Here is a 26461-nt window from a genome sequence, read left to right on the forward strand (position 1 = left end):
CGTTCCATGTATCGGATGATGCGGGCAGCCATATCACCAGCCCCAAAATCGGTGATGGGCGTCAGGCGAACCTCATAGCTTTGGGGAACCTTCAGGTTGCGCAGGATGTGCTCCAGCAGCAGGCCTTTCTCCATCTTCTTCACAGGAATTAACGTTTGGACAGTGTTCCTCTGATTCAGCTGCAAGGAAAAAAATTAGAGTCCATGGAATCAATGTTAGTGTCCTGCAAATGAGAGTCTGAAAGGCTCTGAGGGCCATCCAGCCCAGGCCTCCGTTCCCTCACAGTCAAGGCCCTGTGTAATCCACGGCCATAAAATTGGCTGTAGAAGTCACTTCTTGCCACTGAACTGTGCTCCAGAATCTCAGCTTTCATTTAAAAGAAAAGAAACTTCTAGCCCTTACAGGTGGGAAGATAACCTCAAAAATGCGACAGAAAACCTGAAACACTGGTTCCGAGGAGAATTGCCCCATTTTTCTCAGTCAGGGCCCATGGGCTCCATAACTCCATGCGCATGGAATATGGCCTTTCCACAACGTAGCACAGAACTCAGCATTTTTGCTGCACATTCCATTAAATTGCTGCAGCCAGGCACACCAGGTATCAGTTCCCATGAGTATATCTACTGGACAAGCAGTACAGGTCAGCTGTTCAAGCCCCACACCCTGGGTTTGAAATAAGAGTTTCCCTTTTCCCCTCCATAAAGGAGGAAGAAGTTGTAGAGACATGTAGGAAAATGAAAAAGGAGAAAGCACCTGGACCAGATGAAGTCTGGATGTGCTGAAGTCACTGGGAAGGGACGGCATCAAGGATTTTACAAGTCCGTTCCATGATATTCTTAAGAAAAAGAAAATGCTGAATGAATGATGTAAAACCTTTGTGGTGCTCACGTTTAAAAAGAAAGGAGATATTACACTGTGTGTTAATTATCGCCCACTTAAGTGGACGTCACCTGCTATGAAGGTGTGGGAGATGATTACTGAAAAGTATCCATGAGGAAGAGTTGAAATTTGGAAGGGTCAGCATGGCTTTATGATGGAAAGGAGCATAGCTGATGCCATATTTGCTTTATGGATCGCCATGGAGAAGGTCAGAGTAAAGAGACAGCAACTAGGCCTGGTCTGTGTGGACTTGGATAAGGGGTATGGTCGTACTCTAAAAGAATTAGTTTGTGATGGAAAGGTGTACTGGAAGGATATGTCCATCTTATCCAGGATACGTATGATGTAGCGAATACTGTAGTCAAAAACCAAATGGGGTGAATGGAGAGAATTTCCAGTAAATGTTGGCCTGCACCAGGGTCTGCGCTGAGTCCGTTTTTGTTTGCAGCTCTCCTGGCTGTGATAAGTGAGAATCCCGGAAGGGAACTGCCTTGAAAAATGCGATTCGCGGATAACTTAGTGATATGTGCAGAAGACTATGAGACCCTGCAAACCAACACTTAACAGTGACAATACAGTTTTCAGTAGGCAGGACTTAGTGTGAGCATTGGTAAGGCTGAGAAAGGAGGACCTACCATAAAGGATAGCACAGGCAGAGAGCTTAGAAGAGTGGAAGAACTGAAATAGCTAGGATCAATGGTTGTGGACAAGGGCATTCTCCTGAGTGATGGCTGGCATCGTACCAAAGCTGCTTGGTGCAAATGCAGGAGCTGACCCCAGTTCTCAGTGATACAAAGATACCAGTAAAGTTAAAAGGCAGAGTGTACAAAACTGTAATTCGACCCATTCGAATGCATGGAACAGAGACCTGGCCAGCCACAAGACATGAAATCAGTGTGCTCTCAACCATGGAAATGAAGATGTTGAGATGGTCAAATAGTTGGATGCTCTGTGATAAGAAATGAAATAAGGTTGGGAGGGGTCTAATCCAGGTTGGCCCAACTGAAGACAAGTTGGGTGAGGCTAGGCTGTGTTGGTATGGACGGTCCAGCAGAGACCTGAGAGTCATATTGGTAGGATGGTTCCTGCAATGATCATGGATGGGAGACTAAATCAGGCTGCCCAGATAACATCATGATGCCTGAAGGCAGCCCAGAGTGCTGGGATCTGTGGAGAAATGAGCAACAAAATCCATTGTCAAAAATGCCTGTTGCTGAAAACGATCCCTGGTGAATGATCTATCATATGAGTGTTTTAAATGATGACTCATAGCGGCGTGTGCTTGGGTGTCAGAGGGGTGGGAATGGAGTGTATTTCATGGAAATACATTAAATTCACTAACGTTGCTGAGCAATGTAGGGATTCTTGATGCAGAATTTAGGGGGGCCCTTGGCCACAACATTTGGTCCCATTGTGCTGCAGAGAACATGGGGCCCTGCTAATAGTCTCTTTAACACTGCCTTGCCCAGTCCGGTGTTCAACGTCCCAAGCAACGGGGCTTCCTCCACTTCGTTTGATTGACTATCCCACAACCTGATATTCAGCCTACCTGTTCAGCTTTAATTTTGAATTGATTCGACTGGAATAGCAGAGGGGTGGAGGTGGGTAGGGTAGGCTGGGGCCGAAATATATGGGCAAAGTTGTGTGTGCGGCACCCAGACTTGGAAGGTCAGGGGAGAGAATGGGGAGCCATAGGTCAGGATTGAGGGGCAGGACAAGATTAACACATAGGCAAATGAGGCACATGCTTAAGGCCCCGATTTTTTTTAAAAACCGATGTGGGTTTGCCCCTGACCTGAAAGAACTTCACATACTTGAGTTAATGGTATAGCGAGCTGGAACACAGCGTCACGCCACCACTCAAATTTGGCCCGGACGTTCCTCCACCATGACAAGGGGTTAACCAGGCCAAAGCTGAGTGACACTGTGACCCCGTGCTTCAGGCTGCAACGCCGCTCATTCGAGTAAGTGAAGTTCTTTCAGCGTGCGCACAAATCGGCCCCAGTGGCTGGGCTGGCAGAGGAAGTCCTAACACCCAGCTGAGCCACACTGTGCCACGCCCAACAGAGCCAAGGGCACTGAGTAAACAAACTGCTCTTTCTCCAACACGGTAGGGGCCCAGAAGTGAATGTTTGCCTAGGCCTCAGGAATGGGTTACTCTGGCCTTGGTGAGGGGCCGCAGCAGAGCTGTGTATCTAGGATCCAGCACTGGGGGCTGCTGGTGAGGACTGCAGTGCAGTAGCATAGCTGTTGGGAGAGAAGGCCTACGCACTCTCTTCTCTATCAGGTTCCAGCCCCTCACCGACAGACACTGAATGCACTCATAGAATTCAAAACAGTGGCTACCACCACAGTGTCCTTATGCCAGAGCCCGGTGCACTCCTGGAGTAGCTAAGACCTAGTTCCTTCACCCCAGGTTGTTTGGCCACAGCTCCCAAATGAACATTTGGAAGACTGGTCATTGCATAATCCTGCTCAGCTGCTGGAATTGTTGCAGGTACAAGCCCCGTTTTGATTCCCTCGTGTGTAAGGCTCCTCTTGTGTAAGAGGCAGGACCGGGGTAGCCTCTCTTGGAATAGAGCGTGACCTGGATGCGGTCAGGATCCATTTTGCATTAGTAGTGGCGCATCTGCACACGAGCACATTGGGGGCTGATCTAGCTGGCATCCCTGCAGCTCAGCCCGCCCAGCTGTCAGCACCTCTCCCACGTGCTCTGCCAGGCTGGAGAGTACCCAGCTCCCAGTGGCAGTGACCCCACATGCGCTGGCTAGTGCCACACCAGCAACTCCATGGAAGCAATGGCAGCTCATGAGCCAGAGGCAGGGGGATGTATGATGCCAAAATGGAAAGATAAATACAGTCCTGAGTTGGGGCTCTTTGATAGGGGGAGCCTGATCCAAAGGCTAGGGCCAACTCCTCCTTTAAGGCTGTTGTGTTCACCTGCCTCAGTCCCTGGGCAGACACAGCCAGCCAGGAGAAGGTGGTCAGGAGCCAGGGATCATTTCCCTGTTCTAGCCATTCCCCTTAGTGGAGAAACAAATAGAAAGGTAGGACTAGAGAGAAGCCAAAAGACATGAAAACACCAGGGCACTTTGGCTGGTCAGGGGGTGGGAGCGGGGTGGTCTGAACTGCATGGCTCTCTACTGGGTTGGGCATTGACTTGCAGTAGAGCCCATCCCCTACTAAATCACCAGCACTACTTCCTGCAGCACCCAGGCTGTCCTTCAAGGGTTCCTATCCAAGGCAGAACTGGTCTGGCCTTGCTCAGTTTGTGAGGCCTGGTGCGATCAAAGCACAGTGGATGTCAGCCGGTGACATCTGGGGTGTTTGGAGATCTTAGCTTTTCCCTAGACATGAGAGGGAGGGGAGGAAAACAGCGCACAGGGGCCTGCTTGCTTTACTCAGTAGTTTGAAATGCACTTAAAAATACTTTCTCTTTCCCCACACTGCCCCACCAACATTCCCTTGGCCTGGAGAGGCCCTTGCCAGGGGTGCTGGAACAATTTGTATAGTGGGGGTGCTGAGAGCCATTGAACCAAAGTGTAAACCCTGTATAGGATGAAAACTGTTTCAAGCCAGGGATTGCAGCAGCCCTCCCAGCATCCATAGTTCCAACTCCTATGGCCCTCGCTAGGCGTGAGAGGGAAACTCACTCTCCATGGCCCATTCAGACTTTGGTTCCTCTGCTGAGACTGTCCACAGTAGGGCCAACAAGTGCCAATATGTGGCGGCAGTTCTCAGGCTGTGGACCCCTGTTCCTTGGGAACTGGGCTGACCCAGCAGCAGGGTCCTATAGTCTTTTAATAGAATACCCTAGACATCTACAGAATGCTTCAAAATTCCTACAGCCAGGAGGTCACAGGCAGTTCTATTGGCATTCAGAGCAATTGATATAGAGCCCTGGTCATTTCATCCACATTATCAGTTTCACAGGCACCAACCAGCACATTTCACACAGGTGACATAAGTGTTACAGGGGTAGATCAAAGAGAGCAGCCCAGAGCTGCTGCAGCTTGCTAGGATTGTCCGGAGGTGCTCTGGGTGGAGACAGGTGCCAATATCTTCCCTGCCAATGATCCTGAGTTTTCAAACACCCACCCTGGCAAGAGAGACATCCCTCTCTATGTCCTGGGGTGACTGGCAGGAATGGGCAGAGCAATTACTGAGCAGCTCTCCTTTCAGCCTCCTGCTGGCCCTCATGCAGCCTGGGATGAGTGGAGCCCACTCCTGCCAGGGATCGCCTCCTACCTCCTGAAGCCCCAGAACTCACTAAGCACCCGCTCTGCAGTCCCCACGGCCTGGGATCCTTGCAGAATTGACCTGGCACAGTTTTTGGAAATACGGGTGTCTATGCATCAGTGGCAGCACAAACCCAAACTTGCTACGAAGGAGGGGAGGGGCCATGGCCACTGGTAAAGGCACCGTCTAAAGTGCAAAACTGCAGCATGAGCGAGAATAATGGCTGGTTCCAGGCAGCCTCAGCCACCCATTTGCTCTGTAAGCCTGGAGCAGATGCTTGGTAATGATGACCAGCTCAGGCCCAGCAGATAACAATAGCAGGGTGGAGGCCGGATCCAGCTCTCCGGAGTGCTTCCATCCAGGACTGACAGCAGCAGTTCTGTGCAGAGCAGGTTGCAGCTGCGCACAGCAATCTGGGAGTAGTTTCTGTTATTCTTGCATTGGAATGCCAGGCTGCCAGCTCCATTCTCCCCTAAATCTGTACTCCACTGCGTGCTGCTCTGGCTCACTCTCTCCCTTCCACTCTCTTTTCTCCTCCTGCTCATGCTGCCCCAGCGCTGTGAGCTAATATCACTCTGTGCCGTTAACAACGCACGCGCACCAGCATTGAGGCTGGCCCCCTTATTAGAAATTCCCAAGCCGCGGCGGAGGGGCGCACACAAGACTCAGCAACGAGCTCATTCATCACAGGACACGGGAAGCTGCCAGGGGAGCCAGAGCAATGCACAGTCTCATCTCTGCCTTCACCTCCTTCCATTTACAATAAGGAGAGGGAGGAAAAAACATACCATTCCCATCAGTCTCCAAGTGCCTGCTGCAGACATTATGCAGGCTGATGTGGGGGGAGGGGAAGAGCACATGTGGAGAATGGTGCACCAAAGTGCTTGGGAAGGGTGAAGTCACCCATACAATCAACATGTGTGTACTCACAAACAGGTGCACACACTCCTGCATTCATATACACGTGGACACATACACAGTCATGAATATCCCACAAGCATATAAATGCCCTGTGATGCTGGCTCATGCCAAGGTCCCCCTGTCTCCACTGAACACGGACAAATACATTGCTGGAAGCAGTCCAGCTCACCTGTGTCTTAGTATTGTTAAAAGAGATATGAGAAGGAGAAGAATGTGTTTAGTCTTTATACTTTATAGTTGCTTAGGAGTTGCTGCATGAATTAATCTCACTTCTAACGTCTGCATATTGTAAGGTAATATTTGAGCAGTTGTGTTGTGAGGTGCTGTGACTGTGTAAATCATCAGACAAGAGTGTGACACCAACAACAGGAAGTGTTAGACATTTCCTGTTGGGCAGGATATATCAACACCAGACAGATGATTGTGGGACGTGAAAGAGGACAAAAAGATGTTGGTTGTTCTGCCCTCCCCGCTCTGAAGACAAGTCATACAAGAGGATTCCTCCCATCAGCTGAATTCACAGCTCAGAGCACAAGGGAGGAGGGAATAAAAACCCTTAACAAGAAGGAACTGTATCTCTGTGCTGATTGAATTTGGGGGGTGGCAAGGGAGTGCAAGGTTTACTGTGCAGAAACAAGAGATCCTCAGTGCTAACTCAGGCGAAGCACTAAGGGATATATAGGACTGGCTGATTACAGAAGCTTCTATTACTTTTTGAAACTTAAGACTGTAACGTACGTACGTACGTATCTGCTTTCACTTTATACATAACTCTCTGGTTTCTTTTCCTACTTGGCACTCATGCTCTTGAGCCATTGCAGGAAGCTTTACATACCCAAACCCCACCAACTGACAGCTGCCTGCACAAGAGCATCCAGGACTGTGTCTCCTAGTTCTAATCCTTCACCATCACACACTGCCAGCAGGTCCTCCAGGCTCATCCCCTGCTAAAGAACCAGTCTTGTCCCTTGACCTAATACCTTTGGCATTTACAAGGTGCAGCTTCCAGCATGGCCATTGGGCAGGCTGACAGAGGACAGACTCCATGTTCAGGGGCCTCAAATTGAGATGCATGGAGTTGGGCTGGTTTAGCTTACCCCTCCCAGCTGCTTAAAAAAAAAAAAAAATCAATCACACAGGGACATGTTGAATGCAAGAGGCCCGTTCCTTGCCATTTCTTCTGCTTGCAAAGCCCATGGCATTGTGGAGTAGGGGCTTTTCTTTTCAAATCAAATTATGTTTTACTCACACATAAATAAATAAAATGTCTGTCAATAGCTAAGTGCTACAAATGATCCTACAACAAGAAAACGGCGTTCCTGGCCAACACTAGCAGCCCTACAATAATAAACGTTTCTGTGCAGCACGGCACTTCTGAAGAACCTTGCCAAAACACAAGAGTACATTCAGCCTAGCAGTCACAAGCAACCCTATCTCAAATCAGTGAGTCATCCCGGTATTCTTGCACAGCTCTGTAATAACAAACGCAAGAGCACACCGGACAGCCATCATGAGCAACCCTACAATAACAAATCTGCATTTGTGTGGGTTTGGGATTCACGAGCAACCCTACACGAACAAACCAGGGTGTGCACCAATACAGTAAGCCATACAACACGCAGTGTTTGCATTCAACCCTACAATAACATAGCCATAACTAGTGCTGGCGAGTCTCCCTACAGCAGTATATGCAGCCTCACAAGCAATCTTCTATTAACAAACCAGCAGTGTGTGTGTGATGGAGAAGCAAGCAAGCAGTAAGGAAACCAGTTTCAGTCCCAAGCCTCAGAGGGATTATCAAAACTGACGAGAAAAAAAAAGTATATTAAAATTTTGCTGAATACACGACAAGCAGATTAGAGCAAAGGGACACAAACAACCACAAACATCATGATTCCCAGAGTCATTACTCATTCCTGCCACACTCTGCCCTTATTTGTCCCAGCTCCCTGCTACGTCTCAGCTTGGAGCGTGAGCACTAGCCCTCCTCTCCTATATCTCCTCTCGCAACCCTTTATCTCTTGCCTCTGTTCTTTAAATCATTCTAATTCTCCTGGACATTCCTTCCTAGGCAGCAAATGAGGAGAGGGTGGCTGAGTGCACACGATCATCATCGGCTGAGCACATAGCTAGGGTATTGGGAAAAGAACTCCCAACTCCCATCTTCAATCACATGGGCCCCTGTGCAGGGAACGAAGGGAGAGAAGATAGATGCATAAACACAAGCTGGTGCAAAACCACAGGCACACAGACTCCATTCAGTCTTGTTCCCTCCCCCACCCAGTCTCTCTCTCTCTCTCTTTCTCTCTCACACACAGCTCTGTAGACAAACCGTCTCTCTCAGGCATACACACACGTGCAATGTGGTAAGATGCCCACCTCTCCCCACTGGACTGTTAGGAGCCAGCTGCCTTTGGAGCTGCCCTGCTGGCAGTGATCCTGTTACGAGTAAGCAGCTGGGCTCTCCTGAGCTGATCTCAATCAAGCACAGACAGGAGTGATAACAGAGCTGGGGCCAGGAGAGTGCGAGGCCTGTAATTACTCCTGCCTGCTGGGGAACAGGCTGCTCAAAGGGGCTTGGAAATAAAAAACAACCCATCAGCAACAGAGCTGAGTAAATAACACCCAGCAACCAGTGCTGCCTCTGCGACAGCCTCTTTGCAACAGTAGGCAATTAAGAACTGCTTCAAATGCAATGACGCTGGCAGCGATGAGTCCGGTTGGTCTCTCCTGCATGCCCACTAGCACCTCACAGCCTCAACCAACCAGCCTATTTATGTCCAGTCCGGGAGTAGCCATGCAGGTGCTTGGGCTGTGATTGAGAACAAGGTGATGGCAGCAAAGAGGGACTTTTACTCTGAAAGTAAATCACAAATTGCACAAATCAGGATGCAAAACAGCCTCCCCTTCCAGTTCAGCCTGTCTGAGTGGAGCAGGAGAAGGACCCATGATACCAAGTGAGCTCCTTCCCCTAGGGCTGTGATCTCACAGGCACGCCTGCAAACCTTTCCTTTGTCTGGGAGTTTAACAGAACAAGCGCCAGCTCAGACAAACCCAGTGAGTTCCAAGTGGTTCCCCATACATAAAACCAACAACGCTGTAATGAACTGCATCACGGCCTTCTACAGGAGGGACTCAGACTCACCCAGCCATGCATCATCAACCCTCTGCTGCTAACAGCTGATGGAGAGTCTCCTTTGGCTTGTGGTAGAGTTGTCTGTGTTTCGGAATGTGGAGGATGCGAATTCCGTTATTAATCATGTTTATTACAGTAGTGCCTAGGAACCAGTGAAGGACAGGGCTCCATTACCAAGGCATTGTACAGACACAGAGCAGACAGGCCCTGCCCTGAAGTTCTATTCCGGCTGCTGCTGTGAAGCTGAAAGGAGCCCTGTATAGGGAACTGTGAAGCTCCCAGGTGTTCATGGCCTTGTTAAAATAAAAATAAGGAATTTGTATAGCTTTACATCTTCAAAGACTTGTTCACACTAATTAAGCCTCAGCATTCTTTACGACAAGGGCACGCATCCATATTTCCTAGATGGGGAAACCGAGGCACAGAGTGGGTAAGCAACTCGCCTACAACAACATACAGAGTTTAAGTGATTATTGCTACTTATTAATGGTAGGGCCCATAATGTGCTGGCCACTCCCCAGACATTTCTATATAAATCAACTAGATTAATTGTAGGCAGCACAGCAGCAGTGGGATTTTAAGGGACTTAAGCATGGACAGGTGAGGGGCTTTGCTGAGGAGCTCGGAGAAGTTGTCCATGCATAAGGGACCATGTGGAAAAAGGCCCGGAGGCACTGTGCAAGAAGCTGACAAGCAGGCTGAGGAAGATGGGAATGCTGGTGGAGTAGGGGGGTGACAAGCTCAGCAAGAGAAGATACGTATTTGGGGCAGAGTTCTCTAGAGCTTTGAAGGGGACAACAAGAAGCTTAAATATGGCAGATGGGGAGCCAGTGTAGGGATTCAAAGAGTGGAGAGACATGATCAAATTGATGGGCTAAGAGGAGGAGTTTGGGCAGCTGCATTCTGTATGGACTGACTTGTTTAAGAAGGCACACAGTGAATCAATGGCAAAGCTGGGAATAGCAGTTTTGCTCCAGACCGAGCCTTGATTCACCTGAAAGGTTCACGAATCTCAGAAAACATTCTGACTGGAGATGGGAGCTAGAACTCCCCAAATTCTCATCAGTCCTGACGCTATTTTCCCATATCTTTAGAACATATCCAGTCCCCCATTACAGCAGTATCTAAGCACCTCATAATCTTTACTGTATTTATCCTCAGTACCCCTGTGAGATAGTAACATTGCCCTATCTCCATTTTACAGATGAGCAACTATGACCCAGAGAGATTAAATTATTTACCCAAGGTCACAGAGGAAGTCTGTGTAGGGTAAGGAACTCACCCTGGGTCTCCCAAGTCCCAAGCTAGTGCCTAACAACTGTGTCATCCTTTCTGCTTGTCCCAGACTAGAACAAGTCATTGTGTGGCTCAGTTTCCCCACCTGTAAAATTCCCTCTATGTTGTGAGCATCTAGTTAATGCTTTTAAAATATTTTGAAGACAAAGTTATAGGAGTATAAACACTACATCAAGGGGGAAAATAAGGAACATTACAAATGGAACACATGAGGTACATTTAAAAACTGCTTCCTATGGAAGTTGTAGCACATTACAACACTTGGAAGACCACAAACAAACAAACAAACGTTATTCTTGTTTGGTTTAGAGCTACAAAATGCATGAGAGAAGCTTAAATACAAAAAGCTATACTTAAGTATTTAAGTAGTGTTATTTTGTGTAATATATTTTATATTGGCCATAAATACAGTTGAAGTAATCTAGGTAACACTGCTGTAGTTTAACTTCACAGATAGCACAGCTTCATAAAGCAAAGAGATTTAGGCCCCAATCCTACAAAAAAATACCCACATACTTAAAGCCAATGGGACTACGCACAATGCATAAAGTTAAGAATATGCTTTAAGTCTGCAGAATGAGTGTTAGTTCACTGCCATGCTGTCCTCTTGGATGGACATATGTCAAGAGAAGAGGTCCCAGGACTGGAGGAAATTTCCCAACTGGTTTGGTTTCCATTTCCCCCACTGGATAAGCATGATTCAAATTTTAGGCTTTAGGGGGAAAATAATCATTGCTTACAGATATAAAATCCACTTTGCACAGACATGCACATGGGTGAACTAAAAATTCATGTCTTTCTGTTTTGTGAGCTCTTGATCTAGTCAAATACGATGGTTTGAATGTCGCTGGTAAGCGAGCACGACATCCAAAGCAAATTCATTATCAAAGCCAAATGAATGGTCCCGAAACATATTTCGGCTGGCAGTAAACTGTTATTAGGAGAGTTATTCCCCTCCTGGGCTGAGTGGAAAAGAAATCCCAGTTCCAAATGGAAAAGCCATTGCGATCTTCAGCTGGGCTGCAGGGGAGGGCCTGAGCCAGTGAAGGCAGGAGACAGTCTCTCTCCCGCTCTCTCACCCACACAATCAGCTGCCCATCCTCATTAGGTGCCAAGAGCAGCAGTTTACAGCTTCCCAGAGAAGCCAAATTGGTGCTGTCATGAATTACTGTAATGGCTTGTTCCACACTCTTCAATGATGTCTTTCATTAGGGGCTGATGAGAAAGCAATATGTATTTTATTAACATATGTCCCCCCTGTAAGAAGAACAGACCTAATCTTCACTTCTTCAGAAAGACAATCAAGTGAAATGTTCAGCCAAGCTAAAGGATGCCTGGCAGATGTCTGAGCTTTGGGCCTTACAGAGATTGCACCACACCACCGATCCCAAGGTGAGCGGGAGCCTGGGGCTGGGATAAAGGTATCTGGTCAGACATCAGGACAGGAAAGGAGGAGACACCACGGACTCCTGCTCCTTCTCCCCTTGAATTTAAATGAATTTAGTGCTAGTGAAAGCCAGGTGTGTACCAAGCATGAGTGGGACCTAGCTCAACCAGAATGTTGGTGCCCCCAAACTACCCCACCTCCCCATCACAGAAACACTTCCTTTCAGATTGATCCTCCTACCCCTGTGCTCCAACAGGCTCTTCCTCCTCATTTCTCCCTATGCTCCATTATCTTTCTCTCTCAGTGGGCCCTGCTGTTTGGGCTAGGGCCTCTCAGACCACAAGGCCAAGATCCCAAGATCCTGTCTTCATCTACCCATGTTGGGAGGTGCCCGAATTCACACCACACAGCCTGAAGTTCTCACTTTATCCCCAGCAGAGGCAGAGCCCGGGTCAGGGCCACCGCTGCACCAACGGGCTCTGCTCCTGCCAAAGAGACACAATATCTAGGAGTCAGAGGGGAATGCCATCGGCACAGCCTGCCCACTTGGCCTCCCTGCCGATGACAGAATCCATTGTGGGAGGGTTGGCAAGGAGACTTATTTTAAAACAAAACAAAGTGCAGAACTGTTTATTATTCGAGCCCAGCGTTCCTTAAATGGAACCTGCTGGCACACCACCCGGCCTAATGAAACCACTTACCTAAGTCAATCCTACAGCAGGGCATGCTGGCAAATGGCTGGGTCCCCAAGGGCTATCCCTAATTTCGTTGCAATTGCCCTCACCTTTAGTACAAAGGGAGAATACAGAGTTCGGCACAAAATCCTTCTTGATCCAAGCCACCTGCCCAATTGGCTCAAGATGGAGCTTTACAGACTGGGATTGTCATCCCCATGGCCCTAACCTGGATATGAAAGGTGGCTGGCCAGAGGTCTCATTATTGAGCTCTGTGAGCCGCACTTTGGGAACCCCTGGGCTATGAAGCTTTTTAGTGTTTTATTTGATGGGAAAAGGTCATTGTACATAATTTCCAACAGTTACAGAAAGCAATTTCTAGCAGTGACTATAACCCTGCTTCTGGGCTGTGAAAATCCAGCTACCCAGCCTGCAACCGTTTCATAGTCTAGCTCTAGAGAGGAGGATTTTTTTCCTCTTTTTGACAAGATAATGTACTCTTCCACCAAAGCATAGCCACAGAGTATGTTCCTCCCACAAGGCACTCAGCTCACTCTCTTACAAAGAAACACCTCTATGCACCACGGGGAGTATGCCCCTGGCTAGCTGATACTTGCTACGGGAGAGATTGCAAACCCCAACGTGCACTCCCCCTGCTTTGGCTCCTCTCTCTCCTCCACAGCCACACACAGCCAGCTTTCATGAATGAACCAGAGGAGAGAAAAAGAGAACAAAAAGAAAAGAAAGTGAGGGGAGGAGAGGGCAAATATACATGAAAAAGGGCAAGAAGGGTGGGCGAACAGTGGAGGAAGCTATTGAAAATGGTAAATGAAGTAAAGAAAGGAAGCATCCCCAAGCAGCGTCCCAACCTTCCAACAGGGACTCTCAGAAAGACTCAGTAACTAGCGTGTACTCCTTAAAAGCACCAAAGGGAGGGGGGCAGGGGGATAAGAGATAGGCGTGAAAGACTCTCTTGCTTTTCTCTTTGATGCCTGGCTTGCATTTCTCTTCCTGTGCTCAGCTCTGTACAATATAGACCGACTATGTGAACAGCCAGCTGGACAGGAACAGCCAAGGTGGACTCAACATCTCACACCTGTAAGGCTGGCATAGGGATACAGTGCGGGTGCTCTTTGCTCCCCGCCGTTCCTGAATTAGCACTGAGCCAAAGCCCCAGCAAGGAAAGAACATAAGAATGGCCATGCTGGGGCACACCAAAGGTCCATCCAGCCCAGTATCCTGTCTTCCGACAGTAGCCAGTGCCAGGTGCTTCAGAGGGAACGAACAGAACAGGCAATCGAGTGATCCATCCCCTCATCCACTCCCAGCTTCTGGCACTTGGAGGTGCTGTGCTGCTGAAGATAGACAGGTAGACAAGGCCCTGCAATTAGCAGTCACTAGAGAGCATATGGCCCTTTTATAAAAGTTGGAGCGTTAGTTCTATTGTCCTAGTCAAACTCTGATAATAACCCAAATTAGAGTGGAGCTAATGATGGAAAAAAATTATCCATAATTATTTGTTTGTATTAGAAAGTTAACCCACTTTCTGTGTTTTCTCTCGGACAACCAAGCACTTCAGCTTTACTAGCACAAATACTCATGAAAAGTGAATTTTAAGATCAAATTTTCACTGAAAAGTAAATTCTGAATTGCTAAATAACACCCACAAGTTACTCTCTGGGCTGTGTAGATTAGTTATAGAAATCAGCCAGTCAGAGAACAGAAACGCCACAGAACTGATGTAACTAACCTGCACAGCTGAAATTGCCAGTGTTCCCAACTAAGCACTTGCAAATGAGCTGCAGACCCAGCATTATTGGCTGCATACCTTCCTGAATCACATTCAATTACAAATAAATCTGACCGTTTAATGATTGCTCATGAGCAATTTGTGAATAAAACAAGTCAAAATTAATCAAATTATTTGTTGTGAATAATTTGCTGAACTCCTCCTAGGTGCACTAAAACAGAATCTCACTAGCAGAGCTGACAGATGTCAGGCTGATCTAATGTCGGATTTACCTTCCCCTGGCCCATCCAACAGGCACCAAGCTGAACCGGTATCAGCTTGGAGATGCTGCTGGCATACAGGATTCTGCAGTAAACTGCTAAGCTTGCAGGTATCACTCTGAGCCTCTCCCTGGCAGAGCCCTTTGGAACCATACTGCATTATTTAGCAAACATCCTCCTGCCCCCATCGCGTGGCTGCAGTGAGCCAGCCCCAGGTGGGAGTCACCTCCCCTGGCGCCACTGTGCTAGTCCCAAGTGGAAGCAAACCTTTGTGGAGTTAGCTAGCACAGAAATTGGTCCGCGTAGCATATATATTTGAAACTAGACGGGAGCTCCCTCCTCTCCCAGCCCCAAAATATGCAACTAGTTTGGAGTCTTTCCAACCCTTCAGATCTAGCAGAGAAGCCTGCATGCTAGCAGCTGCCCTCACACACACAACCCACTGACAGACATCCAGAGTGGAAAGCAGAGAAGACTAAACACTTGTCAGCAGACGCGACTGCAGCTGCGTGCCCAGTACTGAGCAGTGGTGGGAGCAGATAGAGCATGATCCTGCCCCCTCTGTTCCCAAATATCAATGGGGATGCTGCTGCTTTTCCCGGGGCCTGACACAGAAATCTTATTATGCTTCAGGAGGAGTCTTGTCCATCATGCGCTATTGATCTCTGCCTACAGGTCCCCTTTCGCCCAGCACAGCTGTCATTCAATTCTACTGAGCATCCCAAACCACTTTTCCTCTCGCGGACCTTAAAGACGCAGTCACCTCCTTCCTGCTTTTTCTGCCTCATGGCCGCGTGAACCAAGAACTTCAAACCACCCCCACCTGCTGTTTACCCTCCTCCAATGGCCTCTGCCTCATTAAGGGCTTTGTCCTGCACACCCTTAATGTAGCCTCAAGAAGGCAATGGTGCTAGAAAGTGAAACTGACCAGTCTAGTGTCACTGACTGAGCAAAAAAGTAAACAAATTGCATCAATGGTGGAAAGTAAATTAGATCCGAGAACCTTCTCCAGGTGTTACTCACTGTAGGGGAGGACATTTCTGCAGCCAATGCAATTTTTACTTTGATGGTGTCCTATTATAGCAGCACTTCATGAGCAGATACCAGCCTGGTGGCTAGGGAAGGCAAAAAGGAAGTTGATAAAAAAAACCTTTCCAGAGTCATAAGCCATCCCATATATGAGACGTCTTTATGAAACTCAATCTCGTGCCTGCACTTGGCCCTTTGTGGCCAGGTATCTGCAGTTCCCAGTCCTCACCACAGCTGTATGGGAAAGGGAGGTACTGGCAAGCTGATGAAACTGACTCTCAATCTCGCTTGTTGGAGTTACTCCACCTTGTATAAATGAATATTCATTGTACGTGAGAGAAGTCTAACTCTATAATCCGGTGGTTAGGGCACTCCGCTGGGGTGTGGGAGGAGACCCAGGTTAATATCCTTGCTCAGCCCGATTCAGAGCAGGAATATGCATCTGGGTCTTCCACATCCCAGGTGAGCATTGGCAATTCTGGAGCTAGTCTGGGTCTCTCGCTCTCTGGTTTTGACCAGAAAGTCTACCCTGGATCTGAGATACCTAGATGAAAATTCTGTCAAAACTTAAATTTAAACGTTTTGGACGGAAAATTGTTTCATTGAAATTTTTTTGATCAGCTCTAGAAATGACCTTCTCAACCCACAAAGCAATGAATTTATGCCCTGAGCTGCGATTACCTCATAACTACAATTACTGGTCACAAAGGGTACGGCTGCACTGCAGCGACAGGTGGGATTGCAGTACATCTAGACACACCCAAGCTAGCTAGCTCAAACGGTAGCAGTGAAGCCAAAGCAGCAGCACGGGCTGTATAAGCCTGCTTGGGAGTGTACTCAAGTGGCTAGCCTGTGCAGCCTCAGCTTCACAGCTAATTATTATTGGAGCTAGCCGGATCAAAGTTCGCTCGGGTGTGTTTACATGTGCTGTGATCATACCTCTGACTGCAGTGTAGACATACCCAAAGCTATGTAGCTTTTCTGTGTGGGACTCAACCACTTCCAGAAGTAACTCTGCAGGCAGACGACCCACCGTGGGCCATACCCATTCCATGTGTAACTCTAAGTCGGCTTAATTCATTCCTAGGTGTAGAACTTTTACTTGTGTCTTTGAAAATTTACCAGCCACTGGTAAATTCTCTGACCTCTTGTTCTAACATTATAGGATACTATTAGGCAAAAGGGACTGATCGGTTTTCACTAAATCCTACTTAAATTTAAGAACTTGAACTAGGTTCCTCTGACTGTGCTCCGTTCCGTTCCAGTCCTGCAGGGACTCTTGAGATGAAAATCCTGTCAGACACAAATGTGTGGGAGAGCAGACTGTGGCCCAATATGTGCACAAGCAATGAACCTCAGGATAATTATGTTATGGACACAGGCCTATCATTATAGCCTCATGTGGTGACGTTTCCTTGGTGATGATCATGGTGTTGCCTAGACGGCGCATAATCCCCAGGAGCTGGCAAAATATTAGCCTTGTTTTTGTAAAGCGAGTTCAGACACCTGAGTCCATCTTAGGACGAGTTTCAGTTTTTGTAGCCCCAAGGTAACCCTTCCCCCTCAAGGCATCTTGGTACCATTTCCAGAGCAGTTTCACCCGAAGCGGCGACCATGTCCGGAAAAGGGGCCTGGTTCATCTCCCGGCCTTGAGTGCCAAATGCTAGGAGAGGCACCCACCACTGTGTTTTCCTTCTTCACTGGTTCAGAACCCTTCCTAAAGCATGAGCTCTGAACCGAGCCCTGGTTTATTACTGTTTGTGAGTGCTGGGCTGGGCCCATTGGGTTGTCATTGAAGGGTTGTCTGTACCTGCTGGGACGCACACATTAGCTGGTGAGTGCTGGGACATTTATGTTTGTTAGGGTTCAGTTGCTCATGAGCACGGGATTGCGTACATGAGCTTGTCGCTCTGAGGTTGCTCCTGAATGGGGAAATACATACACTGGTGGGTTACTACAGGCTGGCTTGTGTGCTGAGCTGAGAACTCTGGTTCTTAAAATGAAAGCAAACAGCATGGAGGGCTGGTGACACCTCACTTTGGAGCTCCAATGCCATGGCTTCAGTCAGCCAGGAGGAGGAACTAGAGAGCACAGTTAAGGGATCTCCTCCTGCCCTGTCTGCCCCTGCAGGGGCTTTTGGCTTTCTGCACTAATGAGACAGAAAAACATCTAAAGAGACACTGATGGCGTGGGGTTGGAGGAGGGTAAAAACACATTAGAGGCAAGAAAGAAAGAGACCATGTTACAGTAAACAGAACTCAGTATACACCTCCTGCTATGCTGCAATGGTCATCAGCAGAGTTAACCTTCCACTCTAATCTCCATCATTAAATCCCTGCTAACGCCCCTGTCCTATGTATGGCCTAGCGGCTGTCTGTCTGTCACCTCCAAGGTGGTGAGCCTGGCTCCCCACCGCCTTAGCTCTCATTAACACCCTCTGGCTGGCTGATGGTGTGAGCAGCAGCTGGCTCCCAAGCCCTGCTCAGTTTTGTAGACAAGTGAGGAGGTTTAATCAAATAGTGAGAGGATGAAAGCACCAACAAAGAGAAAGTCACTCTCTCCCCCCCTCCAGCCACTCTGATGTTGCACAGGGCCGCTCTCATTAAAACCAGACTGGGTTTCCTGGCAGGAATTAATTGGAGATAGCCACCTGGTTAGCTACTTTAGTGTGTGGGTCTAGGAGGGGAGTGCTCTTTAGAGTTAAATGGGGAAGCAAGCAGCCTACATTGCAGATGGTTGGCTGGCGCAGGCTGCTGAGGGGGTCCGAGGAACACTTTGCCAGGCAAATCTGAGGTTGTGCTAATCAGAGGAATAGCAGGAATGTGTTAAACTGGTCCGCTTTTGGTCTGAGGACACACATCAGAATTTAAGGAGAAAACGTTAGCCTCAGGTCCCCCTGAGGGGCTGCATGAAGATTAAACACTCCTTCTGCGCTGGTACCTTCTCCTGCCTCTTTCTCCCTCCACCTTGGGTGGGATAGGTTCCATCTCACTGAGCGCAGAGTAATTCTGCCATTGTCCCCTGTAACCACCAGCTCAGCTCCTTCCTCCAGGATGCAACCTGCACGCAATATTAGAAGGCTTTTCATTTCCCTTTAATATTAGAGCAGAGCCCTAGGAGGGCATAAACCACACAGAGAAACAAGCAACTGAGAGGGTTGTTGTTTTTTTTTTTAATATTTTTAAGCCAGGGTTTGGTTTGAGTGGGCTGCTCCAAATCCCCAAGTGATGCAGGAAGCTTTCAGAGAGTGCCAGGTGCCTTTCCATGCTAAAGGAACATATCTATGCTTGGAAGAAAAATAACCCTAGGCCTTACAGTCTGCTCACAGTCAAGCCACCTGAGGCTGCAACTCACTAGACTTCATAAGCAGGATCGACCTTGGTCAGCACTGCAAGGGGATACCTCCTGGAGCAAGAAATAAAAGAATCCCCCAACAGAACACTGTAGGGCTTTGCAGAGTCTTTGGTACAGAATGAGCTTCCCTCCAAAGCACTAATGAGGCCAGTGCTGCTGCATGGTGCAGTTGGGTGGTGGGCTGCTGGAGGAGTGGTTGTTCAAGTGAGAGATAGAACTGTAACCCTTCTGCCCATCAGAGTTGGCAGCAACAAGGGCCGGGTTCAATATCTAGGGGTTCCATTCCAATAACACAATGCAAACCGGCTCGAGCCCCCACCCAGTGACCTGGGACAAATATATACCACCCCCGCTGGGCGCCTCCAAGAGGCAATACTTCCCCTCTCGCAAGCACAGAGTCTGAGTGTAGCAAAAGCCTTTTAATAACAGAGAGAAACAATGTGGCATTATGTTGGGGAAACACCACCAACAGGATTCATAACACAACCCATGAGCAAAAAACAACCCCACCCCAGGCAAATTGGGGCATGCCCTTTTCCCTTTGGTTCTTGAGTCCAGCAACCCCAAATCACCCAAAGTCCCAAAAGTCCAATGCCCCAAAAGTCTCTGTCCCTGGTCAGGGCAGCTCCAGAGTTCGAAAGTTTATCTGCAGAGCTTTACCTCCCAACCTGGGTGGAAATGGGACGGGGGTAAGAGGCACCTTACGTGATCTGAAGCTGACCGCCCCATAGCGGCGCTCCACTCCGCCAGCCGCCCCACGAACTCCTTCGCTCCACTCCACGGCCCCACCAGCCGCCCCACGAACTCCTTCGCTCAGCTCCACGGCCCCACAAGCAGCTCCTGCCATCCACACACTGCTCCGCGTCGAACTGCTTCACCAGCTGTCCCGCAAACTGCTCCACAATATATCTTCAGGCTCCCCCACTACTTAACACAACACTCAGTGATTTCAGCTCTTGGGTGAATTCAGCTTATAGTAGGGGAGCCCCAGTGCTGGTGCACTGTCAGCCCAAAGTGAGCTCAGCAGCCTATAACTAGACTTCTAATGAAATCAAAATTAGCTCTGATATTCCACAGTGGAGAGAGGAGGAAGTGCAATTAGCATGTAAGGCCCTCACCAAGGGGCCCATGCCACCAAGTATTACTACTTGTCCCCAGCCTCTCTCCATTCACACAGTTTTGGAACCCATGACCCTTGCCTAGCGAGTGCTACTTAGTTGATGGTGAGTCCCTCCATCATAACAAAAGGCCACGTACAGTTCCAAGCACAGTTCCCATAATCAGGGTAATAACAATTTATTCTTCCTGCCCCAATAACAGAGACACTGGGGATCCCACAGCAGCCAAAGTGACCATTTGGGCAGCTATGGCCTCATTCTAGGCGTGGTGGGTGTGCCTATGCAAATGAGATCGACCCCTGAAGTTCTTTTCCACAACTTGCCACACCTCTCCACCAGATGTCAGGGTGGAGCTCATCCTGACACTGCTTACAGAACTGAGGCTTTTCAAGAGGCTTGAACTGCTACTACTGGTGCTGTCCCTGGGGGGTGGCTCCAAGCTCTCAGGCTATTTTTTAAGTTTAGGTTAATTTGTATCCAAATGGAACTGGTTTGTCTGTCATTATAATCATCATCAGCAGCGCCCTGAATGATCAAATCCCATCTAAAATGCACAGGCCTTCTGTGTTGAGTCCCCATGCTGGAAACACCAGCATCTCTGAAGTACTTGATTCTCTTAGATCCGTCACCCTGGAATGTGCAGCCCCATCGAACCCTACTGTCTGTCCAAAGCTGCTGCACAGGAAGAGACAGAAGGCTAGGAGCCACTCTGTTGGGTGGGAGAAGAAGCGTTGCTTATTGTTTGACTGGCAGAGTTTAACAACAACTGCAGTAGGCAATTTCAATTCAAGGGGTCCCTGGGGCGCTGCAGAGCATGCTGCTGTTTAGGGATCTTTGCATTATATATTACACTCCCCCCCTGCCCCAAGAGCCCTTAAACCAAACTGAGGCAACTGAAATGAGACCCAGCAATGATGATTACATTTACTCCTCCTGCACCTCCTGTAATTCCAGCTCAGGAAGAGTTAGTCATCGCCTGGCTGCCCCTCACCAGTCAGCAGCCAAAACTCCCCTCTCTTGGCTCAGACGTGTTCAGGGTGTGTCATGGTGCTGAGGAATGAATTCTGACAGGCCAGTGAACCCAAGCAGCTCCCAGGATGCTGAGGAATTGATGAATTCCAGCTGGCTGGTAAATTAGGATCTCTAATTAGGAATAGCTGACTGATGAGTACCTTTTTCTTAGGCCTGAAGAAGAGCTCTGTGAAGCTCAAAAGCATGTCTTTCACCAACAGAAGTGGGTCCAATAAAAGATATTACCTCACCCACCTTGTCTCTCATGTCCTGGGACCGACACTGCACGTGACTGATCAGAAAGCATATTTTCTCCAAGCAGAATGTTCCATCACAATGGGAGAGGAGGGAAATCCTTACTCTCAGACTTCCCATAATAGAACTTTCATTCCACCATAGGTAGCATCTTGAAGCTAGGTAGTATCCAGGGAGAAGAGTTCACAGACAAAACACACTCTTATAATTTATCCACACAAATTTTCTTCCCTTAAGGGCTCTTCAGAGGAAAGCACCTTTTTTGCTTTTCACAGTTGTATTCACCAGCATCCTCATGTTCCCCACTAGGCGAGGAACCCAGGAGATTACATCAACATCTTTTTGCCTTTTGTTTACCCTGCCATCGCCCCTTGGGGAAAACAACATAAACAAGTAAGGAGTTGAAGATGGGACTCCCTCCTGACAGGCCCAAGTGACAGGGAGCAGCATGGCGTTGCAGTGACATAAGAACTGGAAGATGGGCAGGGCTTCAGAGGACAGACCGGAAGCTCTGTTTTGGCCATGTTTAGTGTTAGCTGATGATGAGAGATCCGGGGAAAGGTCAGAGAGACAGGCTGAGATGCACGGACTGGATGCAGAGAAACAAGTTGGGAGTGTAGAGAGAGAGATCTGAGAGTCACCAGCATGAAGAACATGAGAGCGGATGAGATCACCCAGAAAGAGGGTGGAAAGTGAGGGGAGGAACAGAAAGGTGAACCCCACTATGGAAAGTGGAGGAGGAACACACCCACTGAGCGAGAACACTGATCAGCATTGTGGGAGAAGAACCAGACCAGTGCAGTATCGTGGAAACTTATTGCCTTCCACTTGGTCTGCATGTGGACAAGCACTGCCTTGAATGGGGAATGAACAGTCTATCTTTTACCCTCCCCCTGGCCCCCAATGTTCAGTGCCTACCCCTTCTCCCCCCCATGGGAGCTTTAGCTATTGATGCAGCATTCAACCAGTAATAAATTTATGCAAACGTGTTTAGATTGCAAGTGCAGGAAAATATTCATTATAAGAATGTAATGATGCCAAAAGAGAAACAGATAATGCCAACAGCGATATATTGTGAAATGCAGACAAAGACAATAGCACTAATTCTCCTTTCCACAAAGGCCTTCCTACCACTCCAATAGAGTAAATGTCATTTTCCTCCTCTTCCAGGCAAAGGTGTAAAGGGGCCTCAGTGTAAATGAGAATCAGATCTGAGACTACATGTACTCACCTTATAGGTGGAGAGGAACTTGGTTGAGGATGAAAAAGAATGAAAATCCTAAATTATTTCAGAGACTTGCAAAGGCGGAAATGGCAACTCTGGTTACAGTGAATCTCATTTTACAGTGAAACTGTTCAGTGATAAAGTGACTTCATTATAAGAAGGCCCCCTGTGTCCTGTATTGTGGTGATTATTTGCTAAGCATGGAAAATGTGCTCTGCGCTGTACGAGAAACAAATATAAGAAGTCCCTTCCCTGGAGAGCTCACAATCAAACAGACATAAAGATGAGACTCACTATGTGACCCAAAGGAGGGAGGCACTTGGATTCTTTTTTAATTATTTTGTTTTGTATGTACAGTAAATAATCTTTTACTCCCAAACATCACGCAAACACATTTACTACCAGGCCCCAAGAAGCATCAATCTTAAAAACCTGGGATTTATAAAACACTGGAGAGATCTGGGCATTTTGCCCCAAATAAGGCAGCGAAGCCTGGATGGAAGTGTCCTGTGATACTTGGTTAGCTTCCCACACTCTTAAAAGTGTCAAACTGTGATCCTTTCTAGCCAGTGCCCTCTCATATCTTCCCCTGATCCTCTCTGGCCCTCCACAATTGCCCTTCAGCCTGTACAGAACTAGAAACCAAAACCCCTACTCCTGCAGAGTTTATATAATTCCAATGACTTCATTACTGTGACTGTATGAAAGTCCTTGTGTAACACAAAGAATGGCTTTTCCCTGCAGTTCCAGCCTGGAGAGCTCGTCACTTTATTCCCTTTATTTTAACTAGTGAAGAGGCTGAAATTCCACTTGCCTGAGTCTCCAACCTATATAATCTACACTACTTTACTGATGACTGGGGAGGGGGAGGGAGGGTATTCATATTAAAACCCCTTTCAGAAGATAGAGCATGAAAAGACCAAGAAGTGGGACCTTTTAGCTCTCAATCCCTCCCTACAACAGACTTGAACGTAAACACTGACCTGCACAATTGACTTTCCTTTTCTATTTCTTAGAGGAAAGAGTGGCTACTTCTGGCTACTCTGCTAAGAGCAGCTCCCAATCTGCAGGTATCATCGGAGGTGAGCACCTCACAGCTCTCACTGAAAGCTGGTCTTCCCAAGTACGAGCATGGTGCTGGAGAAGAGCGATTAGGGATCTTACCTGCCGGACATCCAGCCGGTACTTGAGAATGGGATCCACTGCATCAGGTTCCTTTTGTGTCCACTGCAAGACATAAGAGTAGTTCTTGGATTGCTTCTGGCTGTGGGTGGGGTTGGGAGTGTCGTAGTAAAACTCTGGGTTGTAAGCTTTTGCTGGGAAAGAAAAAGAAAGAAGAGAAAGGGGATGGGTGTGGGGGTGGGAACTTAAAAAGTTACAAAGTGAGATGGCAAGGGTAGCGAGACTTCACTGACCAACTCATCAGCCCACTGCAGCCGAGGAGGTCCTCTGTACCCAGGGGCACAGGCTGGCATCATGCCAAACACCTCATTTACATTTTAAAAGCCATTCAAACCATATGTTTCTATGCTTCCACTTCCACTGGCTAAGGTACTGGGGGGAAGGTAACAACCCAGTGACCCCCAGCACACCATGACACCGCACCAGTGAAGGTGGCAATGGGTTTAGTTCTGTGGTTGAACTAACTCTGATCTCCGATTGAGGCAACAGTTTAGATTGAGGCAACTTTAAAGTAGTATTTTTGTAACCCCTGTTTCATCGGCTGCTTCAGAGAGCCTCCTGCTAACAATCCCTGGGGAAAATATCCTTTGGCCAATAGATCATATTTATACTTTAAGTGGGAAAGATAGTGTTTCTGAGCCAATGACTCCTCCTAGAAAATGAAGAGAGAGAGAGAGAGGGGAAAATATGCACTAGAAAGAAGCTAGATGGTTGGTAACAGAAGGATTTTCCATGGGGGCAGCAGCAGCCCTTTATCTGCCTCTGCTTCCACAGATAAGATCAAAGTGAGTTGGCTTTGTGGTAGGAACTGGGTTGGGTCAAAGACCCAACCCAAAACCTTCCTCAAGATTGGCCCTGAACCCCTTTCCTCTGTGCTCCTGGGCTTCTGGTGACAATCACCAAAATACCACATGGAAAGCTGCTTTCAGCTGCTCTCCAGCCTTGAAGAGTTTGAATAGGATTCAGGGAAGTGCCCAAACTTTCAAGGTCTTAATTGAATGGAATCCTGTGCCTCGTGAGGTTCAGCCATCACTGGAGAGAGCTGCCCATCCTTGGACACCAATGAAGGCACCAAAATGTGATTTTGAACATACAGATTCCAAGGCCAGAAAGGACCATTGTGATCATCTGGTCTGACCTCCTGTATAACAGGCCAGAGAACTTCCCCAGAATAATTCCTAGAGCAGATCTGTTATAAGAACATCCAATCTCAATTTATAAAAAATGTCAGTGATGGAGAATCCACCAGAACCCTTAGTAAATTGTTCCAATAATTACAAATATACACCTTATTTCCAGTCTGAATTTGTCTAGCTTCAACTTCCAGCCATTAGATCATTTTACACTTTTCTTTGTTAGACTGAAGACCCCATTGTTAAACATCTGTTCCACACGTAGGTATTCACAGACTGGAATCAAGTCATCATTTAACCTTCTCTTTGCTAAGCTACATAGATTAAGCTCCTTGAGTCTATCACTATGAGTTTTTGAATCCTTAATCATTCTCATGGCTCTTCTCTGAGCCCACTCCATTTATCAACTTCCTTCTTGAATTGTGGGCACCAACTTTTCCTGGCGCCGCCCTGGCCCTGCCCCTACTCCATCCTTTCCCCACCCCTGCCCCGCCCCCATTCCAACCCCTTCCCCAAAGTCCCTGCCCCAACTCCACCCCCTCCCCACCCCTATTGGGCCCCTTCCTCAAATCCCTGCCCTGGCCCCGCCTCTTCCCCGAGCACGCTGCGTTCCTCCTCCTCCCTGCTCCCAGTGCTTGCCGTGCAAAACAGCTGTTTCACAGCACAAGCGCTGGGAGCTAGGGGGAAAAACTGGGCATGCAGCGTGCTCCAGGGGAGGAGAGTTGGGGGGCAGGGCAGGGAACTGCCAGTGGGTGCAGAGCACCTACCAAGTTTTCTCCGTGGGTGCTCCAGGGCTGCACCTGTTGCCAAATACAGAGTTAAAATAACCACTCTGCACCTATTCCAGATCCCCCTGTTTGTGTATCCCAGGATTGCATTTGTTCTTTTGGCCATGGTGTCACACCAGGAGCTCGTGTTCAGCTGATTATCCACCACAACCCCCAAATCTTTCCAGGGTCATTGCTTCCCAGGATAGATTCCCCCATTCTCTAAGGACGCCCTACATTCTTTGTGCCTAGAAGACGACATTTACATTTAGCCACATTAACACACACATTGTTTGCTTGCGCTCAGGTACCATGCTATCCAGATCACACTGAATCCGTGACCTGTCCTCTTCATTGTTTACCAATCCCTCCATTTGTGTCATCTGCAAACTTTTTCAATGATGATTTTACGTTTTCTTCCAGGTCATTGATAAAATTATTAATAGAGTCACTGCACCCAGCTTAATGGAGTAGCTCCAGATTTACACTGTTGTGACTGAGCTCAAAATCTGGCCCCAAAGAGGCAAGGCAAGAGATGGCCTTGAATCAGAACTCTCCCTGGACTTTGGGGGAGTCCAGATGCAGGTGTGAATTTCCCAGATTGGGGCCATCTCTAAATAGCATGGACTGCTGGAGTGCAGAGCATAAATATCACCCCCACAAACACTCCCATTGGCAGAGCACACTGTCACTTTACACTCAAAGCATGGGCCCCTGTCATTCTGTGGAGGGGTAATCAGACTTAGAAGGATTCCGTGTTTTCTGTTAAACATTCATATTATCCATCAGAGTTATGTCCAAGCCTTTTTTTCTTGCTTGTGCAAAAATTTGTTGATAAAAATAAT

General features: G+C 47.9%; 1 protein-coding gene across 8 annotated transcripts in view; it reads right to left on the reverse strand.

Annotated features, from left to right (window-relative positions):
- The window catches only part of MDGA1 (MAM domain containing glycosylphosphatidylinositol anchor 1), a 197178-nt gene that overhangs the window by 39214 nt on the left and 131503 nt on the right, over positions 1-26461 (reverse strand). For all 8 annotated transcript variants that reach the window (XM_073338541.1, XM_073338545.1, XM_073338539.1 and 5 more), the window contains 2 exons: positions 23699-23850; positions 2-179 (listed from right to left, as the gene is read on the reverse strand). In XM_073338541.1, the coding sequence (XP_073194642.1) occupies positions 2-179; positions 23699-23850 (330 nt within the window). The remainder of the gene's footprint in view (position 1; positions 180-23698; positions 23851-26461) is intronic.

Source organism: Lepidochelys kempii, chromosome 3 (assembly GCF_965140265.1).
Source record: "Lepidochelys kempii isolate rLepKem1 chromosome 3, rLepKem1.hap2, whole genome shotgun sequence".
NCBI classification, from domain to species: Eukaryota; Metazoa; Chordata; order Testudines; family Cheloniidae; genus Lepidochelys; species Lepidochelys kempii.